The sequence below is a fragment of the Mizuhopecten yessoensis genome, unplaced genomic scaffold (assembly GCF_002113885.1).
Source record: "Mizuhopecten yessoensis strain PY_sf001 unplaced genomic scaffold, ASM211388v2 scaffold7887, whole genome shotgun sequence".
Taxonomy (NCBI): domain Eukaryota; kingdom Metazoa; phylum Mollusca; class Bivalvia; order Pectinida; family Pectinidae; genus Mizuhopecten; species Mizuhopecten yessoensis.
In genome coordinates this window covers 216912-241924 of record NW_018407272.1, presented here as the reverse complement: position 1 = coordinate 241924, position 25013 = coordinate 216912, and the positions used below count along the sequence as shown (strand labels likewise).

General features: G+C 37.2%; 1 protein-coding gene across 1 annotated transcript in view; it reads right to left on the bottom strand.

The window, feature by feature from the left end:
• LOC110454466 overlaps window positions 1–25013 on the bottom strand; it is a 145372-nt gene that overhangs the window by 80193 nt on the left and 40166 nt on the right. The window contains exons 19-46 of the mRNA XM_021503970.1: window positions 24422–24588; window positions 23462–23561; window positions 22798–22922; window positions 20895–20927; window positions 20299–20386; window positions 18908–19135; window positions 17593–17826; window positions 16802–17056; window positions 15680–15922; window positions 14947–15329; window positions 14339–14473; window positions 13522–13557; window positions 11890–11998; window positions 11011–11259; window positions 10371–10637; window positions 9828–10085; window positions 8925–9319; window positions 7903–8085; window positions 7567–7675; window positions 7041–7292; window positions 5884–6201; window positions 5310–5507; window positions 4270–4493; window positions 3400–3828; window positions 2722–2825; window positions 1753–1909; window positions 1453–1540; window positions 624–842 (exon numbers count right to left, since the gene is read on the bottom strand). Of these exons, the coding sequence (XP_021359645.1) occupies window positions 624–842; window positions 1453–1540; window positions 1753–1909; window positions 2722–2825; window positions 3400–3828; window positions 4270–4493; window positions 5310–5507; window positions 5884–6201; window positions 7041–7292; window positions 7567–7675; window positions 7903–8085; window positions 8925–9319; window positions 9828–10085; window positions 10371–10637; window positions 11011–11259; window positions 11890–11998; window positions 13522–13557; window positions 14339–14473; window positions 14947–15329; window positions 15680–15922; window positions 16802–17056; window positions 17593–17826; window positions 18908–19135; window positions 20299–20386; window positions 20895–20927; window positions 22798–22922; window positions 23462–23561; window positions 24422–24588 (5586 nt within the window). The remainder of the gene's footprint in view (window positions 1–623; window positions 843–1452; window positions 1541–1752; window positions 1910–2721; window positions 2826–3399; window positions 3829–4269; window positions 4494–5309; window positions 5508–5883; window positions 6202–7040; window positions 7293–7566; window positions 7676–7902; window positions 8086–8924; window positions 9320–9827; window positions 10086–10370; window positions 10638–11010; window positions 11260–11889; window positions 11999–13521; window positions 13558–14338; window positions 14474–14946; window positions 15330–15679; window positions 15923–16801; window positions 17057–17592; window positions 17827–18907; window positions 19136–20298; window positions 20387–20894; window positions 20928–22797; window positions 22923–23461; window positions 23562–24421; window positions 24589–25013) is intronic.

The following is a 25013-nucleotide window of genomic DNA, read 5'->3' as shown; positions in this document are numbered from 1 at the left end:
CAAGCTGCACCGAGATGAGGAATAGTGTAATACGGGATGATCATCTATCTATATATCTGTATAACCATACTGACACCTATTCCTCATCCGGACCTGGTAGCTCAGCAAGCTACACCGTGATGGGGTATAGCTCATTACAATATACATGATGTCCAGTTATTATCCTCTTCTGTCATACTCATCAGTAGCTCTAGCCAAGTACTGTTCCAACACTGCATTGTTGACGGTCCGCTAGAGTTTTAAGATGAGGATATTTAACTGGACACTACATGCTATCCTTCTTCTGACGACAAATCCAGGAGAAGGATATTTAGTTTATTTTGTAGTAACTGAGTTGCCCCTTTCGCCAAACATAGTTATGTAGTTTGTTATATGAATGTATATGTTTTTAATTATTTGTCATATAATCATGTTATGTCATGTGTTGTGTAATAAATGTATATACTGTAACTTTATATTCTTGTAATTTGTTCAGTTTAAAATTCACATTGTCAAGTTCCTTGTGAACATTTCTACAGGGTATGTTTTACAGGAATCGGGTCTCAAAATGAACTGTAAACTATACATATAGAGGGCCTTGATTACATTAAAAAGACACTCGTTTCGCTGTTGTTATCACTCACATGCACTTCTCGACCCTGGTCAGGTATGTGTTATGCTGGACACGAGCCAGTGACAGGACGCTACAGTAACCACAGGTACAGGGTATGTCCTTGGCGTAACACTGCATCATTGCAGGACTATGTAGAGCGGCCTCGGCGTGTTTGCTCATCATAGCTTCTTTGTGAGACATGCAGTCTTTGGTGAAGTGTTGGACACAGCCAAGGGCTTTCATAGCAACGCTAGGGGAAAAAAGGGCACAAATCAATGCTTAATTAATAGGAATATCATATGTACAACTTCATTTTTTTGTGTCCAAATAATATCTCCTGACAAGAAGTGAAATAATTATAAATTGCCGTTTAATATTCAAAGATCCAAATAGTTTGACTTAAGAATTAACAGGATAAATATTAAAAAATATACCAAGAAAAATCTCCAGTCATTAACATTTTGTTTTCAAAACGAATATGCAGGGAGTTACCTTCAGAAACCAGAAGGAGGAAGAAGAGCAAGAAATCAGTTTCATGAAGACTTACATCTCACAATCTTTAATGTTGTTTTACAAAATATGAACTATTAAAAGAATTTATAACATTATTACAGACAGTTGTTATAATTAGTGTGTGTATATATAGGTTACAGTCTTCTCCAGTGACCACCTCCATCAAAAGACCAACTGTGCTAAGGGACCACTTTTAACACTCCTCATTGATGTGATTGGACTGTGAACTGAACCTGTATTAGGAGACCAACTACATGAGGGTGGTCTCTTAACACAGGTTGAATTATTTCGAAAAAGGTCTCGTGTGTAATTGGATGGCTGAACAACACAACTACAGCACTACTTACCCGCAATTCAGATGTTCAGAATGAAGCATGTTACTGACTAGTGTCATGCCGCACAATGTCGCGGCACGTCTGTCACAGGTGGGTGGATCTGTAATAGAAATATTACGGTAAATCTTGAAAGGTTGGTTTGCGGAGAATTTCAGATTGCACTAGGGATTGTACACGTTATGTTATGCGATATATGTCAGAACCAAGTACTTTGGCAGATTAAGACAAAATGACTGCTCGAAAACTTAATGAGGAAGGAAATTATAGTGATCTTTCCTATTGGAACACTACTTGCAATGTTATGTGACTTACCTATGACTCCCCTGTGTTGCTGCCAGTTACACTGGGACTTGTCACAGAAGTAGGCACACTTCTTGCCGTAATTGACACACTCCGAGGTCTTTCGGAGGGGCACACGGTACGCACATCCCTTAGTGATGCGTCCATTATCCACAATAGTGTAACAGGACTGAAACGAGTCATTTACTATATCGTTAGTCATCTGAGATCACCGGTCAAACTGGACTAGCGGTTAAGGGATTTTTACGTAAATTTGTCACAAATACCAAACACTTGTCAAGGTGAAAAAGTTAATTTTCAGGCAATTAATTATGAGAAGATGCAACGAGGGCCTTACAAATTTAACTTCAAAGTTTCACTTAGTTTTGTAAATAATGAAACCAACAATATTTTAGTTATCTTCACGATCACTTGCCTAGTTTTTCAAAAATTCAGTCTTTGCTATTGTGACTAGATATTCTATTCCCAGCAATAGACCATTAGGTTCTTAGCTATAGTCCTGTCCTCCCATAACTGAGCTAAAGAAAACTTTTCTTCTATCCATGTAATATCAAAGTTTTACTTTTTACACAAACAATGTACCTATTAAACGTGTCGCAACATTCCAAGACTGACTGGACCCTTTGTAAAGCTATGACTAAGTGAGCGATTTGTATTGTTTACCTGTACAACGATGTGACCAAGTTATATATTTCTCATGTCACTCGACTTTGGACATTTCGCCTATCGATATAGAGAGCGCATACACACTGTATCGAATAGGTTACTGTTACATGAACAGAGATGAGGGGGGACACCAACCGAGTCACCTGTATGACCCGATACTGACATAACGAGAGAGGGAGCTGGATATACACCTTACCAGCAACCTATTCAACACAGTGTGTATACACTCTCTATCGATTGGTGAAACCTTCCAAGTAGAAAATTTGTCCCAAGCTTCTACTGTATTTGTTCTATGGTATGACTGATAAGTGTTACCTGTCGGTCTCCGTGGCAAGTCTGGGGTTGCTGGGCATTACACTCCTCGTTAGAGTGAGCATTTTTACAGCTGAAACACATCAATGGCTCCTTCTGGGTCTCCTCTGTAACAAAAAACCAAACAAGTGACTCGACATGTTTAGGTAAGGGATTGAAAAGCATATTCTAAACAGTTATGATGAAATGAAAAACACTTCCTCAAAAACAATATCCATGAGGGCACTGCAGATCATTTTGGTAAAGAGAATAAATACAACTTTGAATTTTCTTCATTAAAATTAATCTGATAACTATTTACCAACTTTTTATCTTTGAGAACAAGGTCAATGCAAATATATGTACTTGGTCATAAGGTTTTTAAAAGGTCCATGTATAGAAAAATATTTTTCAAACAACAGACTTGCACTGAGTACAGACCATTCAACTTATTGTTGAATAATTTAATCTTGCTTGTAACAAGCATTTTCATTTGCTTAAAAATTTATGTTATCAGCCCATAACGTTAAAAAAATGACGTCGCCGTTTGTCATGACGCTTTTGATTGGCTGAAACAGCGGTGTAATAATTTCTAAGAGAAAAGAGTCCATCAATAAAACCAGACAACTGTGCCTCCATTGAGGCGGTAAAAGATCCTTAAATTTCTGTCGCACTTTTAATAAAGTTGCTGTAATTTCTTACCTATACATTTTGCTGTGATAGCCTCTCCTATGAGGTTTAGTGAAGCCCTGGCCACTGATCGCATTCCCTCGGGCACCATGTCCAGGTGGGACTCAACACAATGCCACGCCATCGAAGCTGATTGACACATGGACTCCATACTGTCATCATCATGCATGTCGTTCTTCTCACAGTCCTCTCCGCTCTTACTACCAGCTACAAGGCTAAATAACCTCTCCAAAAACATGATCTGTTTACCAGTTAACATGCTGGACTTATTGGCCATGTCGGGCATGGTGGCATTTTTATTGGTTACCGTCGAATTTTTGGTAGCAGTTGTTTTAGGAGTTGCTGTAGTTCTGACATCATCCTTATCATCCATATCATCCTTGTCATCTTTGTCATCAGAATCCTTATCCTCATCCTCATCTATTTTATCATCATCCATACCTGCAAGAAGGAAAGGTGACCATTAAGTATTTAACCATTGTACTATTCCAAATTTTTCGTAATCTATAATTTGCGTTACCATAACTTTTTTCTTTTATAACTTGAAACTTACTATCGAACCCATCTAATAAGACAACTTGGGGAACTGGTTAAAGTATATCTTACAGTTTACCGAGAAATTTTCGACCAGGCAAACTTTTGCCTTTGGTTCGTCAAATCCAAATTCGCCCAGTGCTATTTTATCCTTTCACGTTTAATTTCTATGTAAATTATGTTGTTGACTAGTGTTTGTTATTATGATAAATTCGCTCTAATTCCAGAAGGCGAAAAAAAAAAATGCAGCAAAATTTCTCAATGTACAGTATTAATTACAGACTGAGATTTATTACACTGACGTTCATGGTCAGATAAAAAATATACTGCTGGTCTAACGCTACTCACCCATCATCATCAAATCTTCCAGGTCAACCCCGAGGCCGAGGATCTTATGAGCAACTTTGGCCAACCCCATCGTACAGTCGGTGGGGTTCACAGTCGGATGTTCACAAACGGCGGAACTCACATCTCTCATCACCCTCTCCATCTCCATGGAAACATTGGACATCATTTCCCCGCTACAGTGCGACATGTGTTCCCTTACACATGCTTTGGTCTTCCATACGTCACTGTGATAATTTCAACAATAGTGTTAACACAATAAAGTAGACCACATGGGTTTTCTCCCAACACTCCGGTTCCCTCCCACATTAAGGTGCACCACCATCCAGGCCAACAAGAGTGATTTATATAAGTTGATAGGACTTGTTTTGCAATTAAATAAAGTTTCATTTATCAACAACAGTAGTCGTAAATTGTACTTCACTTATTATTAAAATATCAATTTCTTTTATACGAGATGGTGACAACAAATGGTAGTAAGTTATTCTCCAAACCGATCCAAGTGAAAAAAGGAAGTGTCAAACAAAACTTTCATAACATTTTTTTCCGTATGTACATATTTTTTTCCTGTTTGTTTACTGACTTTTTGAAATGTTTAATTTACAATTTCACAATTTTTTTAATTCTGTGATGTTTTTTTACTTTCTATAAAACAAGACAGTAAGAAATGAATGGGGGCCCCTGCTCCATGCAAATTGATGTCATTTTTTTTTTTAATATTTCTTTTCTTTCACCTTGACATTGTATCCCTGACAGACAAACTCTTTCGAAGTGTTCTCGTACTTGACACATGTATTAAGTTTGAATTGTTTAGAAATGAAGTCGCTGCAGTAATGACTATGAATCATGATCAGAACCAGAAAGGACGGAATTGGACAAACATTGGTAACATTACATATTATGTATATTATATCATAGCATGTGAAACCTCCTACGCCCATACTATCGTTGGGGCATAAACAGTCATCAGATGTATCTGCCAAGAATATAATAAAAAAATACATTATTTAATTTCTAAATTTCTGATGATGAGTTATACTCACATGCATGAAGCCTTTCTGTGCATAACTGCCCTGTGTAGTTGGCGCACACAGGTCCTAGCACTGCACATGTCACATTGGAGAGCTGGGCAATGCACCTTCTCCGATATCTCCTTCATCATGGCTCGAACACCACTGGTCTCACTTGACATACAGCCCATCATGTTGCGCTTTACACACATTTGCATCGTGACCATGGCCCTGTAAACAGAAATGAGTGGATTACATAAAGTTGTCATGGTAAGCGAAGTCTTTACCTTTTGTATGAATGCGAAACAAGTAAGATGACTTAAGGCGAAAATATTGACCTCTATGCTTTAGTGCCACTTTGGATGGTTGAGTGAAATAACCATTTGACCCAAGATCTGGTTTTATGACTGCCACTCGAAGGGGTTCTCCCACAGAACAATTTGACAACTGCAGGTGGCAGAGTATATGAGATATACTCAACAGGATAGACACACAAATGGACCGACTGTCCGAGTTCAAACTTACATTCTCCACTGCTAATATTGGTGGAGAACTATAGAGAGAGAAGTAATTGTTTAAAAAATACCTCAAATTCAGTAACACTTACTGACAAGCTTCCTCATTATTAGATCCCATCTCAGGGAGTTTCTTTTGTAGGTAGCTAATGCAGAGCATAGCTGATGACACGTCACATGGTGATTTCCTATCCTCATCATCCATATCATCATCATCTGGGCACATGTCAGCAGCCATGTCGAGAGCCTTCATCCTTTCATTCCTCATAGACTCTGCTCTGGGGGCTGGCATGCTTACACTAATAGCAATGGTCTTCAAGTCGTTGTATGTGCTTTCAACCATCTTCCTATAGCGAGGTTCACACATCCAGGTCTTTTCAGCAATGCACATCTCAGTGGGTCCCAGTGGTCTGCAAACCAAACAATTAAACATAAATCTTTCAAATAAATGTCTTTTGATCATCATCACAATATAAGGTATACATTGTTCACCAAAATGCCCTCTGACCCTCCCCCCCCCNCATCATCATTTATCTTTTTACTGGATAAAAAAAGTGCCTATCAAATTGATGTTACAATTTATCATATAAGAAACTGAACTGTCAACAGAAAAATGTACAAGGTCATTTTGACACTATAACTGAAATGTACAAGGTCATTTTGACACTATAACTGAAATGTACAAGGTCATTTTGACACTATAACTGAAATGTAAAAGGTCATTTTGGCACTTTAATTGAGAGCACTAATTTTATCATCCAATAAATTCATGTTACTATATACGACACTTCAATGATTAATCAAAACTAGGATAGGTCTGTAAGACACAAATTCTACCTGGGCTCTGTGGTCAACATATAAATAGCAACTATGAGCTTGGCATTGACCTTGGCACTCTGAAACACAAGCTCATCCCAGGTATTCTCGTACTTGACTTTTGTTAAAATTTGAAAGAGAATCCATTAAGAAACCAAGAGCCTGTTCGTTTATACAGAACAACTGGTTTGTGAGTTTTAAAAAAAAACATTTTTTCTGGTATAAATCCTGGCAGACCGGCAAATGTTTATGCAGGCCTTGCAAGGCTTTGTCAAGGCTCGCCTTGAAGCAGCATCAGATTACTAGGCTCGACATTACTTCACAAACGAACAACTCTGGTCCAACCGTTTGGATCGCGATAAAGGAAAGAGGCCCAAGTCATCCGAGTCCTTACAAAAATAAAAAGCAGCGAAAAAAAATGGATGCAACTTACGAAATCAGGGCAGCCTTGGAATCTCCAGCCTGAAGGTATACAATGGTTTTACTCAGCTCTCCTACACAGTCCATGGCACCGTCGTAGTCACACTCGGGTACCTTACTCTGTTCTCCCTCTTCCATGGGGCAAACGCCGCTCGACAATCCGAGACGTGCAATCCATTCCAACATACGGAAGTAGCGGACGCGCGTCATAGAATTGCAACTCTTTGTGGCTTCTAGTACGCATTCATAGGATGCATGGGTACTCCTGAAAGGCAAACAAATACTTCACTTCAGATGTAACATCGGAAAGGTTACAATGTTTGATCAAGAGACACATATCATACTTGCCAACTCTCCCTATTTTGGACCCTAAAATTGAGCATTTTCATCCGGTGAATTTCCATTGATCTAACAACTGTGTCACCTTATTTAAAAAGGTACATATTTTAGCCAGTAAAAAAATTGTTTACACATCAATTATTAGATTATTTTTTCTTAATTGATCAGAGATAAAATGATCAGATTGAATGCACGCTTACTTGCAAGCAGCTTCCCTACTTCCCAGTGGGTTATATCCGATGTAGAGGGCACCAAGCACAGTGTCTGCCATACAGTTATCAGCCATGTTGAGTTCACAGCTTTCTGGCTCTGAAGCAGTGAGTACTTATTCATAAACAAACATTGATAATATTTCGCACTTTATTTTTTTCAGCCCTTTTCGCCCTCCGCAATGAGGGTGAATTTATCATTACAGCGAACATTTGTAAACAATATAAATTACATAGTAATTAAATAAGAAAGGCAAATTCAATATTTGCAAAAAAGGATTTTACAAATTAGGTACAAATTTCCTGGTATATATTAATGATTCATACCTTGGGCATTATGGGGCATATCTTTAAAGAGGGACATGAACATCTGGAACAGGTGTTCCATGACATTCATCGAGTCATAAACAGTGTCATTACTCTTCTTCATCCCCTGCTCAATTTGGTCGATTAAATAATCCACTCCTGGCATATGTTTTACCTCGTCCCACCAAACCTCACGATGAGCCTCTGTAAAATAGAGATGTGTTAGTCTCTGATAGTGTAATTCATTTATCATACATGCCTTCTATAATTCACATTTGACCCTATTTGGAAAAACTCACGCAAACATGTTCCTCTTATCAAGTATAATCTTCAATAGCGTGAAGCGAACAGGTAAAGACAATGGACGATGTATGGTAATTACAGGAAAAACAAAGTTACTGGACATTCTATGGTCATCTCAGCAAATGACAGACAAGCACAATGTATGCCCATTAAACATCCGGAGAAACATTGGACAACAAAGGGTCATTTCAGGAAAAGACAGACATTGGCAAATGTTGTGTTTGTTCCAGGAAAGGACAGACATTGGCAAATGTTGTGTTTGTTCCAGGAAAGGACAGACATTGGCAAATGTTGTGTTTGTTCCAGGAAAGGACAGACATTGGCAAATGTTGTGTTTGTTCCAGGAAAGGACAGACATTGGCAAATGTTGTGTTTGTTCCAGGAAAGGACAGACATTGGCAAATGTTGTGTTTGTTCCAGGAAAGGACAGACATTGGCAAATGTTGTGTTTGTTCCAGGAAAGGACAGACATTGGCAAATGTTGTGTTTGTTCCAGGAAAGGACAGACATTGGCAAATGTTGTGTTTGTTCCAGGAAAGGACAGACATTGGCAAATGTTGTGTTTGTTCCAGGAAAGGACAGACATTGGCAAATGTTGTGTTTGTTCCAGGAAAGGACAGACATTGGCAAATGTTGTGTTTGTTCCAGGAAAGGACAGAAACCGGACAACATGTTAGTTATCAGGTAATATATCATAGTCTTTGTCAAATTAAAGTCATATTAAACAAAAAGAACCTTACCATTGATTTCACACCTTAGTTTCGTGTAAGTTTTTATTTGCTGGACGAATTGTTTAAACATTCCTTTGTAAACTGGAGGCATTGGGTATTGAAGATAGTTGCTACTACATTCAGTGAAATTCTCGAACAGTTCGCAAATTCCACGGCTATCAAAGTTCAGATGGGAATGCAGCCATTTTCCACCTCCCGTCATTAGATTCAGAAGACAGGGGTCTACGGTAGTATCTTTCAGACCGGCTAATGAGGTCATGTTACTATTTATAGCATCCAACAAATTGCAGCTTAGGTTCATGTTTCCGATAACGATCAAGAGGCCATGGAACGAATTCTCTCTGTAACTTGTGTCGCAGCCAGCAAGCACTTTGTCCATGCACATCAGTATTTTTTCTTTGTTCCTACAATTATAAATTTCTGAGACGGTTAGTCCAATACAGAGGGAAAAGCAGACTGAATCGATTATTACATTTTAGCACATTTTACAGTTATCAGTAGCTAGGATACATCAAATTCAGATTTTAGAAACATAGTAAAAGTGGAAATTTTCGTGATTTGGAAACATCTGTGTTTTTATTGCACTGAGCTATAGAAAATTATTTTGACATACATATTTATACGTAGATGATATAATAGCAACATCAGTGGTTAAGAATCCTCTATATATGTAAATAATACAAATCAGAAGTAAAACAACTAAAGCATATGCTTTCAACCAGGAAATTTTCCCTGCAGTATAATTTTTCGTCCGACTTAATAAAGCCGAAATTATCATTGTAGCGAACATATATATATCCATAGTGTAATTAAATGTGAAGGGCGAAATCAATACTGAGCAAGTATGGATTATTCTGGCGAAGCGTGACAGTTTTCCAGTACACAGTATTCTCTTAAACAAATCCTCCTTACATGCATATGTCATCAGAACGGGCCTCCATCATATCGGGGAAACAAACGCTCCAGTCGTTGGAGCATGTAGGCTGGTGCATACACATCTGTTCCGATTCCATTGCACCCATAAACGCTGGAGACATATGACCGTTGGCTTTGCAGTATTTACCGTAGGTGGACATTATCAACCACCAGGTCTGGTTTATCATGGTCAGAGAGGAGTGGTCACAGAGCAGAGTTTGCCTAGTCGCGTATATAGATATATCCTCAAACGCCCTGCAAGTCATAAAGGTTAAAATAAGAGAAATCAGGTGCTGTAATATGTAAGTTCATAAATCCCTGTGTTTAAACTTTAAGGAAAGGTGTTATGGGTAATTTTTGGCCTCATAAAAAGTTTTTAAAAAATCAGCTTGAGGCTGGAAATTCCCCTTAATGCCCCTAGTCCTTTGAAGCTCGGAATAAATATTAGACTTTAACTTAATATTTTAGGTTATAGTGAAAATCATATTTACATATGAGGAAATTCCCAATGAAGATAGAAAGATATGTGGTGTCACATACTTGCACACAGCTGTACTGTTTTTGGCCTCGGCGGTAGCTATTTGCTGAAAGTATTGGAATGCTCCCCACACGGCGTCCTCATTGCAAGCAGCATGTGTTACAGTGTCACGCCAGGCTGTTGTGTTGCATTTGATGGCAGAAGCCAGTGGACAGGAGTCCCCAAGCATGGTTATCACAGGTTCCATCGAATTGATGACGTTCATAGTGACATTTTCGGGACAGCTCTCCAAGGAGCGTTGCACACATTGCATTATGTGGTAGGATGTCCTGCAAAAATTATTTAAATTCCTTCTGATGAAAATTCTTGAATGAGTTTTTCTTTCCAGAAATAAATGCAAAACTTTCCCATTATATGTTTTGAAACAAAACGTATACACACATATTTCAACAATAATCTTTCTGAGGTCCTTTAACACACTTTAAATAAGGAATGCGTGAATCACAGTTTAACCATATACATTTTCTATTGCATATATTTGGAAGCACAAATTAATTCATAAGGGAATCTTGTAATTAATTAAAATTTGATTACTCACTAATACAGTATATATGAATGCTAAAATATTTTTTATGTTCAAAATATTCCAAATATTCTCATTCTATAATGTGTATCTAGTTTGAAAAACACTCATGTACTTACCTGCAAACTTGTTTTTCACTGCCTGTGGGTGCGTAGTAGATCATCTCGCCCAGGGCGTTTATACAGTATTCAGCCACATCTGGTACACACAGTCCGTCCACCCGCAGTAGTGTAGTTTGCATTGATTCCTCACAAGACACATCGTACATGTGTTTCACAAGCTCGTCCACCTCCATGAAGATAGCCTTTCGTTTTTCAGAGCAATTCTCCAAATTGGTCATCACACAGTGTTTCATGTTCCAGTATTGTCTGTCATCAACAGAAATCGAATACATATATGTCTTCACCAATCGGTTTCATCAACAACAATTGTAAAAAAAACACCACAATGACATTTTTCATAATACACTATAATATGATACCTACTTCTTTCTCATAATCAATAGTTTGGATTTTTAAATCTTAGCTGTCTTGTTTAAAGAGGAAGATCATTACACAACTATGAAATATTCCAACCATGTGGTAAAGCAGAGGTTTCATTAGTAGCCAGTAGCCGGTAACAATACCCTCCTACAACAGATATATCACCGGCTACGTACTTTCATGAAGAAGTACGGTAATGAAGTAATTTTGCATGTGAACAAATAATATATATAAATATCTTCAAATATACTTTAGTTCTAACATATTTCAATTAATTTTCTTGGTAAAACATTTCAATTATGCTTCGTCAAATATGTTCAGCCTTCCAGATTCCCTGCACTCTCCCAAATTTGAAGCTTTTGTCTTATTCATCTAAGGCCATACGAAGATGGGAAACTCACTACTTAGAAAACTTCTTGGATTATTATAAAATGGAATTATTACTTACAAATATTCCATCTTTTTATTATTTTACAATGTATATTAAGTAATGTTCTTCAGGTATGCCTTACTTACCTACAAACTGAACCCCTCTGGTCCAATGGTAACAGGTTCAAGTTATCGAGACCCATAATATAGGCCGTCGCACATGTTGCGGCTTTGCCCACCTGACAGCCAGCAAGTTCTGAAGAAACAATCACTACATCTTCATACAACTTTCAAAGATAAATATATAAAACAAGATCAAGATACAATTTACAGATTTCTTCAACTCCCAATCTATTTCTTTAACAATCCTATCAATTTCAATGCTTATTGCTTATATATTTCAATACTTACTCATGTATCAATTTTGAATTGGAGAATATTAGGGGTAGTTTATTTTGGAGGGTATTGATAAAGAGTGGGATTCTCAACCATTTCAATATAATGACTCGGGTACTAGTCCTCAAGAGCGGGGGCGGACCCCAAAGCGCTTCTGGTAGCGTGAATGATTTGTCTTTTTAAGCCAGTATATGGCATGTTTAGTTACAGGATGGGGTTCCCAACTGTCGCCATGTAATTACTCAGAAAATGGGTTTATGCAGGGGCAATGCTGACCCAGGGACCAATCCTAGTAGCATAACTTTGTTTGTCTACTCAGGACTAGCAATTGTATATATTGTGACAGGGTGGGGATCTCAAATGTTTCAATGTAATCAAACAATATACTAGTTGCCTGAAGCAGGAGACGACCCAGAGATAACTCCTGGTAGCATGAATGTATTTGTATTTTCATGACTCGCAATGGTATATATGGTTATACAATGGGTATCTCAAGTGTTTCCTAGCAATGGTATATATGGTTATACAATGGGTATCTCAAGTGTTTCCTAGCAATGGTATATATGGTTATACAATGGGTATCTCAAGTGTTTCCTAGCAATGGTATATATGGTTATACAATGGGTATCTCAAGTGTTTCCTAGCAATGGTATATATGGTTATACAATGGGTATCTCAAGTGTTTCCTAGCAATGGTATATATGGTTATACAATGGGTATCTCAAGTGTTTCCTAGCAATGGTATATATGGTTATACAATGGGTATCTCAAGTGTTTCCTAGCAATGGTATATATGGTTATACAATGGGTATCTCAAGTGTTTCCTAGCAATGGTATATATGGTTATAAAATGGGTATCTCAAGTGTGTCTATGCTATGTGTGACCTTGGGTTCAAGTCCCCAGGAGTAGAACTGGACCAAGGGGTCAGTACTGGTAGCATGATTGTGTTCATCTCTTTATGCCAAACAATTGTATATACTATACGGTAATTGGGTGGGTACCTCAGCTTTTTCCATGTTATGACTTGGGGACTAAGGGTGGATCCAGAGGCCAAGACTGATCATCTTAATACCCATTAATAATACATGTACATGTAGCGTAAGGGTTTGGATCTCAGTCACCCCCAGAAGTCTCTATGCCCCAAGGGGGAAGAGGGGCACACCTTCCCTATGTACAAAATTGAGTCCCCTTGGCGTAGCAATGATCTGGTTCAAATTTAATCAAATTCTACTCTCAGCCATTCATGACTAGTAGCATTATAAAGAAAAACTATCATCAAATGTACAAACAGACACACTATGGCATAAGCAAACATGACCACTGCCAGGGGAGCTAAAAATGGAACTTAAAACTGAATTAAAATCTTGTGGTTTTAAACTTACCTGCTACCGGTGCTACTGCTGTGGTGGTTGTTACACCTGCAATTCAAGAAGGGAAACAACGTTCAAACATTTCTTAATAACAAACATATTTTAAAAAAAATAAAAAAAGTGAAAAGGTGACCATTCATGTTTTGATGCAGGACCCTTATCAGGTGACAATAGGCAGACAGATGCTACTATCGGCATCCAATGAAAACCCTGCAACTGTTTGGGGGTTTTTGACAAAAATGTGTCACCAAGTTAATAGATCTCATTATATAATACAGGTGAGAAATGTCACTGAAGTTAGAATGTCCCACCACTTTCTATTACATATGGCTTTAAGATGGAGTGACTCAACTAGTAAGGCCTTGGATTATACCAAACTTTTCTATTTCATGCAGGCCTTAAGTTAAAGCATCCCACCAATTTTTGTACTGCATACAGGCCTTAAAAAGTTATTTTCTACTTAAATTCAAACTATTATCTGAATATTCATAAACAAAAAAATATATGCATTGTTCACCTTTTCAGGTACTTAGAACATTATGAAATTATCCCCAGTCATGTTACAAAAGAATATTACTGTTTGTTAGCATAGTGGTTAAGCCTCCTATTTACAATCGAGAGTTCCAGAAATGGAATCTTCTTAGGTAAGTAAAAGATGCTTTTTTCGCAGAAAAGGAAATATACTGTGAATAAATATATTTCTTTCCAACTCCAAGTCAGGTAACGCAATATAGGAACTCTTCAGTGTTGGAGACTCAATAACGAGTGCTGGGACATAACCTACTTAATGGATTTTTACTGGATGACACTAGTGGAATACCTGACTTACCTGTTGGCATAACACATGTATATCCACAGTTATTGAAACAGCATTTCTTCTGACCCTCACATTCAAAATCAGAACTACAGTTCATGACACAGATACCAGCATCCCCACTCTTCGGGCACTCACCGTCTTTTTCTGCTATTAAAACAATAAACAAACACCCGGTCTCTTTTTAGTAACAGTGACCTTTAACTCGACCTAAGAGATTTTTTAAATCCATACTGCACATCTTCATATCACAGTGTATCACCATGTCAAATTAAATATTGTTTTAGACTTTTGGGTTTCAAGATATGGACCATAACCCCCAGTTTATTTTTAGTATCAGTGACCTTGATCTATGAATTGTTTTAAACCCTCATTGTACATCTATATTTCATGGAGTCAAATTTCAGAAAGCTTAGTCTTTCAGATTCTGTTATAATCTCCAGAAACTAAAGTGGAAGGCTGGCCGGTGACAGTCATTACTATAGGATACCTACATCTCCGCTGCAGGGTCCAAATCATCAAAAATTTAAATAGTGAAAATATAACATATCATGTATGATTTAGAAATACCTAACTTTACAGTTTATATCTCCGACAAATTGACAAATTTGACAAATGCTCACCTTTTCCCATATCACAATATTCCTCCAATTTTCCATAAGATCTCTGCTTTGATTCCAGTACATATCCTAGATAGGCTGGAATATGGTGCTGGTTCAATAGGTAACATGTGGAGGCTTTTTGGGAAATGCGACAAAAGCTTTCTTTCAGGTCCTGAGTTGAATTCAGAGTATGTTGAAGATCGCTCATGTAGACGCTATTGCATGCAACCAGTCTGCCGTACTCATCCCCTTTGGAGTAGATACCCCAGTCCAAACCAACCAAATAGGTACAAGGCTGTACCCATAAGCTGAACTGTTCCACGTAGAACTGTAGAGCTGATGTTTGTATAATGGAGCATCCGGCGGCATGCTTATGTACACATGCCGCAATCATAGAGAGATTCCTGACAACAAAGCAAGGTTACACTGAGTGATCATGGAGACTCAGGAATCACCCAGACATCCTTGACAACATCGAAATGCTACATTTATTCATAAAAGAAGCAATACCCTGCAAGACATTCTTTTCAAGACCTCTTTTTCAATTATTTCTTATTTTATAGAAGTACTCGCACGACTAGAAATTCTTTTCAACATTGAATGATGTAATATAATTTTCAATTTATTCTTTTGTGTTGTTGCCATTCTACTGTAAATTGGGATAATAGGGTTTTAAAGGGACAGGATAATTAAACCAAATGCCTAGCAATGGAATAGTTTTAAAATTACATAACATTACAGGTCATCAACTTACGAGCAGACGTTGGCTCTGTTGGCATCCTCCATTGGAGGGAAGCAAGCTGTAAAGGCATCTGCGACTTTACATGGTTGCACTGTAGGCATCTTACACTCAGCAAGGAAATGTTTGTATATTTCCTCGACAGGGCAGTGATCAGAGACGAGGTTGACGCCATCCATAATGATCTGGTGGGCGAGTTTTACTGATGGACAGTTTGACGTCTTTTGTGTGACACAGCACATCAGCTGTTGTACCGACCTAAAACAACATAAACACAGGTACATAACTTCAAGTTACTAGTTCAAGTTATTTTCATATCCAAATGCACTACGTCATACGGGTTAAATATTTACATAATACAAGAAACAGTACAATTATGTTCGAGATGGCGGAGGAGCATTTCATATTGGCATTTATCACACAATATTTAATACATACTTCAACAAAATCACTTTACAGGCGTTTTTCAATCAACTTTATGTTTAAACACTTTTACATGACAACATTTTGATTAAAACAGCAAAGGTGACACAGTTACAAAGGTGACACAGGTTACACAGGTGACACAGGTGACACAGTTACAAAGGTGACACAGTTACAAAGGTGACACAGTTACAAAGTTGACAAAGGTGACACAGTTACAAAGGTGACACAGTTACAAAGGTGACACAGGTGACACAGTTACACAGGTGACACAGGTGACACAGTTACAAAGGTGACACAATTACAAAGGTGACACAAGTGACACAGTTACAAAGGTGACACAAGTGACACAGTTACAAAGGTGACACAGGAACAAAGGTGACACAGGTGACACAGTTACAAAGGTGACACAGTTACAAAGGTGACACAGGTACAAAGGTGACACAGGTGACACAGTTACAAAAGGTGACACAGGTGACACAGGTGACACAGTTACAAAGATGACACAGGTGACACAGGTGACACAGTTACAAAGGTGACACAGTTACAAAGATGACACAGGTACAAAGTTGACAAAGGTGACACAGTTACAAAGGTGACACAAGTACAAAGGTGACACAGGTGACACAGTTACACAGTTGACACAGACACCGGTATAGATATCACTGACATGTTTATATACAGGTGATACTGAGAGACAACATATAGTCTTACATGCATGCACCCTGCCAGCCGTAGAAAACAGCCTCCTTGATGTGGGTCACAAGGTTTGCCTCTGCGAGACAAGACACGGCAGCTAGCTCATCACACTGCATACCAACACCTGTGTCTTGTTTGTCCTCCTCTCTATAACACATATCACCGATGATCTTGCTAGGTAGATAAAATGCCTTCGCGACTTCATCATACTCCGAAGCTGAGAGTTCAAAAGCCAACTGGGCTATCCCTTGTTCGATGGCTAGGGCTTGTCTACAATAAAAATATTCATAAAATTAACAAGCGTAATTGGGCCTAGTTATTTTTGAAAAGTATGATATGCTTGATAAGTTATTCGTTATAATCCTTAATAAGCAAATTTAGAGAAAAATTCAAAAATATTCAAATCTTTCTGTGTTCCTATTCTTCAGATGCAATTTGAGTTTTAATTTCAACGTAAAACAAGTATTAAAATTTTGCCAGGAAACTTCAGTTGACTAGCTAGATGGCACAGCCGGTTAGAGTTAGTATAACAACCTGAAGTCTGTGGTTCTAATCCCTGACTAGTCTTGCTGAATTTTTAAAATCAGAACACTGTTGTTGATTATTTTTTGTTTCATTTCATCTCCATATATTTTAAATGTCCCGCAATGTTGTTTTTTTTCTTTTTCAGAAATGATTTATCAAACCTATCATAAGTCATGCCAGTTAAAATGCTTTCCTCTGCATAGTTACAACTGCTGGCAAAGATATGGGGATCCTTCAGTCATGAATAAGGTAGGATTAAAGATGATGAAATGTTTTCTTACGGGCAGATCTGCTCCTTGGTAGCAAGTGGATTAGTAACTATGGCAGCCAGGGCCATGAGTCCAGCTGTATCAGGAATTCTCAACGACTGTATATCATACTCTTTTTTGTGCTCATCACATAACTTCATTTTAACGGAGTTCAGCTCCTTCAGATGAATAGCCATAAATGGATTTGTTGTTCTGTCACAGGACATGAAGTGTTTGTGAGCACAGGACATGCTCATTTCAAGGGCACTGCAAGGTCAAACAAGAAAATGTCATGGTCATCGGTATTTCATTGCCAACGATATGTATGATAGAATTATTTAAACATTTGCGCACAATTCTCTTTAAAAAAACAATAAACACAATTGAGCATCATTAATTACGGGATTATACAATACCACAACATCTGTCGAGTTAAACTTGACCCTAAACCCTCAGCAATATCCACCAAAACGATTTTTGGATTTTCTCTGGGTACTCTGGTTCCCCCCCACAGTAAAATCCCCCGCAGGTTAACATCTGGGCCAACAAGAGTCATTCGTAAAAGTTGTAAAAACTTGTTTCATAATTGTTGTAAAATAATTAAAGTTTATATATAAGGTATAGAACTTTATGTAACCCTAGGTAACAGTATACAGTAGAAATGGTCCGACTCTGATAAACAAGGCACATGTCGAGGAAATGTAAACACAGCGGATTTACCCATCACAACACATGCATACATGTATATATATTTGTAAACTGCATTACATTTACAATACATATAAAGGACTGAGAAGTGTATAAACCTCTTTTTTCTATGTATGTCACTTGTGTGAAAACCATGGTTACCACATCAAAAATTACCAAAAAATGCCAAAAACTGCTATTTTTAACCCAAAATTTGACCCCCGCAACTAGTAATTTTTTTCCTAAGCTCTGTCTGAAATTAAAGATAACCTATCTGGTTGCAGAATTATCTGGGTCCCAGTAAAGTTGTAAAACTTGATTTTTTGCAATTTTGCGTTGTGTGCTGTTGTCAAAATTTTACCTCCTGTAAAGCTAGCTTTTCATGTGTACGCACCCTTTCGTATTATGGCCAAAATTATATCTCGAACCAAAGAAATCTTCTTTCTTTTTTACAAATGTGAAGCTCACATAGCCCACTTCATCATGCTTATACCAATTTTAGTACAGTTTTATTTTTATATTTTTTTTACATATCATTATACAGGGGTTAGCCATTTAACAAAAATATCACCCATGGCCACAACCCTCTACTGTATACTGCTACAATGGTTCTTTCCGTCTTGACGACGTTTGACTCACAAGATCCTTTTAGTGTACTGACCCACACATAATTGACGACTCCATGAAGCGGTCGGCTGCCTTTTTAATGAGGCTGTCTGCCTCCATGACGCACATTTTAGCCAGTTCTAAGTTACAGCTGCCATATGAACACACTCGCTCGGATAACATTGAGATTTGCTCCATAGCCATTTTTATCATCTCACGTTGGGGTGGATGACAGTCACTTTTGATAGCAGTCATCAGACATGTTATTGTCCCAGGGGCTTGACTGTGGACAAGAAATACGGTAAACACATTATTTCAATCTGATAAACATTAGTCATCTTTAAAATAGAAAATACTGTTGTTTAAACATCAAATATATATAAAAAAAAAAACATTTTATGTCATCCAATATGCAGAAATTACAATGAATGACTTTGTCAAATACACAGAAAATACTTTATTTATCGATCAAGTACACAGAAAATACTTTATTTATCGATCTAATACACAGAAAATACTTTATTTATCAATCAAATACACAGAAAATATTTTAAATTGTTATCAAATACATATGAAAGACCACACACTTGTGTTTTTCAAACGAATCAGGAGTACAATAAATGAGTGCTTTCTGATTTGTTAGAAAAACACAAGTGTGTGGTCTTGCTTTAATCACATACCTTCCGTATTTGTTAGAGATCGATACAAAGATTTTGTAAACTTTGATTTTTTTTGCAAATACCGGGAACTTTTCAGTTCGCCATGACAAGGGGGTTCCCATAAAAAGTAGTTCCGGCTAGTAGGTAAATACAACATTTCTAATTGCACATGTGCAATACAGAACATTGTATTTCATGGTCTGAAAATTGCTTGTATTACTATAACAAGATTCAACAGGTATGTGATAAATAGTAATTTTTTATGCTATAATAACATCATCAAACATCTTTTGTTATCATACATTATTTTTTTAATAAGGACAACCAGGCCCTGGCTTTAGTATAAAATCAGTTCTTAGCTCTAGATGATTTTTCAATTGAACATCCTAAACATTTTAAACCTTTAATATTTTTGATATTTAGTTTATTCCCCATGGAATTCACTGTCTTATCACAGGAAATATACTATGACACTCGTCTGATTTTGAGAATTGAGAATATTTCTAAAAGTCAAAAAAAGTGTGATACTTATGACTCAATGACCGTTTTCATTAAATCAAAGAGCGAGCAATGTCCACTCCTGTTTTTGGCCGAAAAGTTGTAGAGTTAGGCCCCTTTCACATATCCGAAACTGTGCCACACTTTTTAGCTCTGCCTACAGTTCGGCCCAAGTGCGTTCGTTTATCGTGGAATATTTCTGCACCACCAGAACCGTTTCAACCGGGATCCGCTAATGCGACCTTCAAGTGAGTTGCAGTTATTTAAGATCGAAGGAAAAGTAACTTACCCACAGGACCCGGTGAGAGTTCCTCCCAGAGTCACGGTCATGAAGTCCTTCATACAATGCCCCGCTAATGTCACACACATCTTGGGGGCTGTAAGCAGTACAGACAAGATACAACTTTGTGTCTGATAATGTTCAGTTACAAAAATCAACGTCATCAATGACTTACAAATGTTGATGCAAGAAATATTTCCTTTATAAAATGTCAAATATTTTTAATTTTGAGCACAAAAAGGCCTCATTCATCATCATAACATACATTTTGTTAATAGTAAATAACTGAAATTTTAAAAAAAAATCTTAATACATTATGATGAATGTACAATAAGATGACACAAGATTTGAATACAAAATAATGAAGAACTAACCCTTTTATTAATATATTTTCATGATAAAAAATGGGTGAAAGGTCAAAAATAAGTGATTTGTATTCTAATACTGTGTGGGGCCTAAAATAGGTTTTAACATTTAAAAAAAGACGGCTCAAGAAAAAAAATATGGGGACACTGGGACATGCGTGGTGTTTGATGGGGGGGAGGGTTCACAAAAATTGAATTGACATGAAAAATACCAAATAACATAAAAATAAGATGTCTTACAGTCTGTGCGCTCCGGTACCATATCTTTACTACCTATAACAACAAAAGTTAAAGCATGGCTTTAAAATAATGCTGAGATCATTAACAAAAACATTTATGTAACAAATAAAGACATCTGTCCTTAATACTTAGTTAGGTATGTAAAATAAAGAAAAGGTCACACTAAGAACTCTGAAAGTAAATGCTTAGACAAAAGGTCACACTAAGAACTCTGAAAGTAAATACTTACACAAAAGGTCACATCTGACAGGTAAATTCATTAGACTAAGTAAAATATTCATCACTCTTATGAAATCTGTGGTTCATTTCTCCGATATTAACCGTGAAACACCTGAAAACCTTAAGCCGACTGTACTTGGGTCTAAGAATTAATGCAAGCTTCTATCAGTCCTTAAAATGGCTTTGATAAAAAAAATCCTTGCATAAATTGTTGAAATTAGACATAAGAGTGTTACATTTTTTAGAGACTGAAGTATTCGATGTACTTGAACATGTATATTTAAACCTGCATCAAGTAATTACTAATAGAATCTTTCACCCCCTTGGGGGTGAGATAGGAGAATCTCAACCCGAGGGGAAGATTCTTAAGTTGCCAAACACAAGGCTTTGAGGGGAAGATTCTTAAATTGCCAAACACAAGGCTTTGCCGAGTGTTTGGCAACTTAAGAATCTTTTCCCGAGGGTGGAGATTCCCCTATCTCACCCACAAGGGGGTGAATGATTCTTTTTCTCTTACCCTGTTCTCCCATTGTGTATCATATACACAATGTAACGATAACGTTACATGCTAAATTCAGGGTTGATGTGACGTTGGCGGATTGTTGACGTGACGTCATTGTATTGTTGAAGTGACGTCATGCCATTGTTATGAATAGGGGAATGCCCCCGTCTCAACCCTAGGGTGAGACAAGGAAATCTCACACCGGTAAAAGTGCGGATACACCTGTCCAGGGTAACAGAATCTCATATTCAACACTAGCAGTGTGTTCCATTCAGCAGAATGTTTTAGTTGTGCCGATATGAACCAGACGATCACTATATGGAATGTAAGGCTCGGCCAGAACAAACAGGTTTGTCAGGAACAACTCATTTGAGGATACCAAGTTGGATCCAATATATGGTGGCCAGTAAAAAAACATAATTTCCGATGTTTATCAAATTGTCTATCGGTCTACGTGTAACAAGCTAAACTGACTCCAAGTAACGTCACCGCATGCAAAACTTGAATATTAAGGCAGTTATCTGCATTGTAGCATTGTATCACAACTTTCTATGCCAGAGCTATCAAGGTTTTTTCCTAAACAATTGTACCTTTTCCCTATTAGATTTGCTGACATGTCATTTGCAGCTCGCTGGTCGTTTAGACAGACCAGTTACAACTGGGAGGTGGATGTAAATCAAACATTACATTTTGTACCAGATTCAGTGGTGGTGTTGCTCATCATTTTTACTTTCATTAGACCAGTTTCAAGCTAACACAACTGGAAAATTCCGTTAAATTGAATGCACAATACTGTCTACCAAGAAATTTTCACTGCAGTTGAATTTCTGCCTTTCTTCATGAGGGACATATTTATTATACATAGTAATTAAATGTGAAGGGCAAATTTAAAACTGTGTGAATATGAATTATACCGGCAAAGGGCGAAAATTTGATTCGACGAACATTTCCTGGTATACAGTAGTATGTAGTCATGTGAAGATGTTACAGTAGGCAGAGCAACACTGTAACATTTGCTGAATCAGATATTTTACCTAAATCACCCCTGCAGACACATTTGAACTCTTCCAATTCAAAGGTTGGAATAATTCATTATGAAATGTCAGGGGTGAATGAGTTAAGCAGTGAAGCTAAGATGCCTACAAGCATCACAGATAGTAGAGACAAGTGACTGTAACGTACCAGCATCACAGATATTGGAGACGAGTGTCTTCATCATTTCACCGTAGAAACTGAGGATGTCCTTCTGCATGTCTTTACATCCCATCATGTTCTTCTGGGCACACTCTCCCAATCCAACAACCTCTCTGTAAAACACATCGATTTTTGTATCCCACACAAGTTATTTTTATATCACACTTAAAATCTAGTTTTTATTCCACAAAAAACATTTTCACATCCTATGAAACAATTTTCAGCAATGCCATTAATTATCATTTTCCTTGAAGAAATGTAACTTAATGATACAAGATTTTGTTTTAAACCTGAGACATTTGACGATTGTAATATACTGTACTCCTTTAACAAAGGAGGCTGCTGGTCGGCCTTTTTTCTATCGGATATGATTTTGCCGACCGCGCTAAGCGGCGCCTATCAAAAGTATCTCGCCGGGTAAACCTCTAGCACTGTTGGAGTATAATATACTGGTGCTAGCTAGACATGAAAACCGAAAAAAATAAGGTAGTGTTAGTTATGTGCTTTTGAAGTGGTATAAGCGGGTCAACTTCTGTGACAGAATTCTTCTTTGACAAAAACCTTTGTTATTGAATATAGTTATATAGGATTAAACATCCATTCAATAGGGACTCGTTTGTTATGTGCAGTAGAAGTTTATATAATGCTGTACCTGCAGACACTCATTCGGTCTCCATAGCCCTCTACAACACTCCAGGCCTTCTCCGCGACTTCCATCAGACAATGTTTACTCCTTTCAAAATTGCATTCCTCTGTAAAATAGTTTAAGTTTTAATGAAAAGATTGGAACTGGTAAAGCGGGGTTTTTTTTCTTCCAAATTGACAAGTATAAAAACAACTTTCTGTAATGTATATGCATGATTTGCAATTTTGTTCGTTGTGACACGTCGTCTGACAATGCATGTACCTTGTGTTATGAGTCAAAAGTTTAAATTCTGTCTTATTCAAAGATTAAATGATTACACTTTATTCATGCTTTCACAGGTTGACTATTGAGTTAATTGTTTCCCTCAATTCCGTATGTTGCCTTATTTTTCAATTATTTCATCATTTTATCTTAATCATGTCTTCATGATTGTAAAAAACATTTTGTTTTTTTGTAAATTTTGCTGACCAAAAATAATTTTACATGTCAATTTGTTTTTCTAATTCACCAAAAACAATTCCCCAAATAGACAAAAAAAACAATATATAATACATACAGCTTTTAGATTATTACTCATAGCTATGCCCGGTCTCGTCCTCATAAAAAACCCACACCCAATGACAGCATTATAAACAAAGGTTCCTCACTGTTACAATAGTTCAACTCTCCCTTCAGGCTACTTGATAATTGTTTTTTTAGAGAAATGATGCTTCGTTTCTATAAGATCAAAGATTATTCTTAAAAACAATACAACAATGACGTTTTGTTTCCTGAAAGTAGCATTCAACATGAAACATTTTAACTCAATCATCCCTAAAAGTTTGTAATGAACTATTCCAACCTTTGAATTGGAGGAGTTCACATGTGTCTTCAGGGGTGAATGAGTATAAACAAGTTATTTAAGAAAAAATAAAAATTGCATCATGGAGACGTGATCCATTTATGCTGATCATGATATGTACATACCTTTAGCATCGCAAGAGTTCGCCATTTCCATGTAAAGTTTGGGTTCCTCACATTTTTTCATGATCATGGCAGCTATGGAAGCGTATGTATATTCAACACTCAGACGAGCTTCATCGGAACACCCACTGGTTTGATAGGTGACACACATTTCTGTAGGTATCAGTGCTCTGTCAAGGTCAAACCAAGGTCATTCATTAAGTTCGGGTTGGTGAAGTTTTGCAACCGAAATGCTCTTTTCTATTGACAGGCATTGAGATGAATAATAAAGAAACACTTCATAAATAAAACTATGTTTTTCTCCCATATTGTCCTTGTACATACTTGGCAATGTTATATCTATGTGTTCCCTGTCTATGTGTTCCCTGTTTTATCAATTATCATTTCATCAACATCAATATGAAAATCCTAACATAATGTCTTTTGATTCAACCTCAATACACGAATTCATCTACTAGTGTTAATGATCTCATCAACCTCAATATCACAATGTGTTCATCAACTTATGTTCTTGTTCTTATCCACCTCTTTATTATGATGTGTCCAACTAGTGTTCATGGTCTCATTAACCCCAATATCACAATGTGATCATCAG